This window comes from Amphimedon queenslandica, unplaced genomic scaffold (assembly GCF_000090795.2).
Source record: "Amphimedon queenslandica unplaced genomic scaffold, v1.1 AMPQUscaffold_12616, whole genome shotgun sequence".
Taxonomy (NCBI): domain Eukaryota; kingdom Metazoa; phylum Porifera; class Demospongiae; order Haplosclerida; family Niphatidae; genus Amphimedon; species Amphimedon queenslandica.
In genome coordinates, this window is record NW_003547148.1 from 1 (window position 1) to 2,013 (window position 2,013).

At 29.9% G+C, this 2,013-nt stretch overlaps 1 protein-coding gene across 1 annotated transcript; it reads left to right on the plus strand.

Moving 5' to 3' along the window:
* Positions 1-6: 6 nt before the first annotated feature.
* On the plus strand, positions 7-1,124 carry LOC109587302 (probable Xaa-Pro aminopeptidase 3). Its single transcript, XM_020003547.1, has 3 exons — positions 7-33; positions 100-272; positions 1,007-1,124. Exons 2-3 carry the CDS (start codon positions 145-147, stop codon positions 1,122-1,124), a joined length of 246 nt encoding a protein of 81 aa, XP_019859106.1. The 5' UTR covers positions 7-33; positions 100-144.
* Positions 1,125-2,013: the final 889 nt, after the last annotated feature.

Below are 2,013 nucleotides of genomic sequence, written 5' to 3' on the forward strand. Positions count from 1 at the left end.
CCTACTGATCTAGATGGACCAGATTTAATTCAAGTATGTATCAAAATTTTACGATCTATCCCTCTTATATTTTAAATAAATTATTTTAAATTTTGCTAGGTGCTCAATGGTTTGTATCCTCACGATATTGGGCATTATTTAGGAATGGACGTACATGACACGCCCCTTCTGTCTCATAACGTGGTTCTTCAGCCTGGTATGGTAATTACTGTAGAACCAGGTGTCTATGTTAGGAGAGACTTTCCCATTCAAAACCACATCAAAGCTAAAGAGTGAGTATTCTTTATTGTGTTATGAGCAATTGTAAAGAATTAGCATTTTATGGAAAAAAGCATTGACTATAGCCCATGGTTTTTTTCAAAAAATTGCTCCGAAAACACCCCAAATTTTTTAGTACATTTCCAGATTGATTTTCTGATGTATATTGATGTCCTTATGCTATGTAGAAAGTTTCAGCTGATTCTGACTTAATTTTTTCAACTTATGACCATTTTTAATAATCAGCCAATTTTTGAAAAATCCCTGTACTATAACCCATGGTTTTTCCCAAAAAATGGCTCCAAAATCACCCCAAATTTTTATTGTAATTTCTGATAGGTATTGATGTACTTATGCTGTGTAGCAAGTTTGAGCTGATTCTGACTTCAATTTTTCAAATTACAACCATTTTAAAAAATGAGCCAAAACCTGAAAAATACCCAAGGCTATAGCCCATGGTTTTTTCTGAAAAATGGCTCCGAAATCACCCCAAATTTTTATTACATTTTCTGATGCATATTGATGTACATATGCTGTGTAGAAAGTTTGAGCTGATTCCGACTTCAATTTTTCAAATTACAGCCATTTAAAAAAATAGCCAATATCTGAGAAAATACCCAAGGCTATAGCCCATGGTTTTTTCTAAACAATGGCTTCAAAATCATTCCAATTTTTTACATTTTCTGATACACATGAATGTCTTTATGCCTCATGTGGAATGTTAGTATTATTAATTTTATTATTTTAGGTTTCTTGGAGCTGTTGTAAGAATTGAAGATGATGTCCTCATTACTTCTGATGGACCTCAAGTACTGAACAAAGGGACACCTCAAACTGTTGAGGAAATAAGTGAACTAATTAATTAATAAATAATTAATTAATAATAATTAATTATTGTAAATTTTATCTATAACATTAACTGTCACTAATTTATTTTATTATTGCAATTTAATTTTTTGTATAATATATATATTAAATTTATTTAAAATTATTATTATTATTAATCAATTCAGTAATTATTCTTTAAGTAGTTCATAGTCTAGTTCAAGTCTTTCAATAACATTTTGTGGTAGACAGAAAATTGGATTGACTCCTTTGATTTGTCTATTGCCTAGCAACGAGAGACCAGCCAATCCAAATAAGGTATGAAAAGGATCAACCTTTACAAAGAAGAATTTTATAATAAAAATAAGTGTCATCTTTGTCTAATATTTTATTTTACCGAAATTAAATCAAATTTTAATTTCAAATTAAATTAAATTTTCAATTTTTTTACCATGTCTCCTGGTCTATCAGAGAATCCTCCTGTTTCATCATCTTGAGTTGCCATTATGAACTGAGTGAGTCTCTCCTCCAATGAGAAGGTACATTGAAGCTACACTGTACAACATTATAAAGCTAACCTTATCAATCCAGTGTATCCTACCAATGATAATAATAATAATAATAATTGTTTTTTATATTTTTGCATTTTTAAAACAAAAATTTGTTAATTTTGATATAGCTTTAATAATTATGTGTTCTCTCTCTCTCTCATTCAGTTATAGGTTTCATCAAAATAATGATTTCCTATACTTCACTGGTTTTCAGGAACCCGATGCTGTACTAATTATTGAGTCAAATAGTTCTTCACCTCTTCCTGATCATAACACTGTACTATATGTCACTGATAGAGACCCATTTAAGTGAGAGAGAGAGGGAGAGAGAAAAATATGTCAGAGATATATCAGATATTAATGTTTTCTTTGTTGTTAG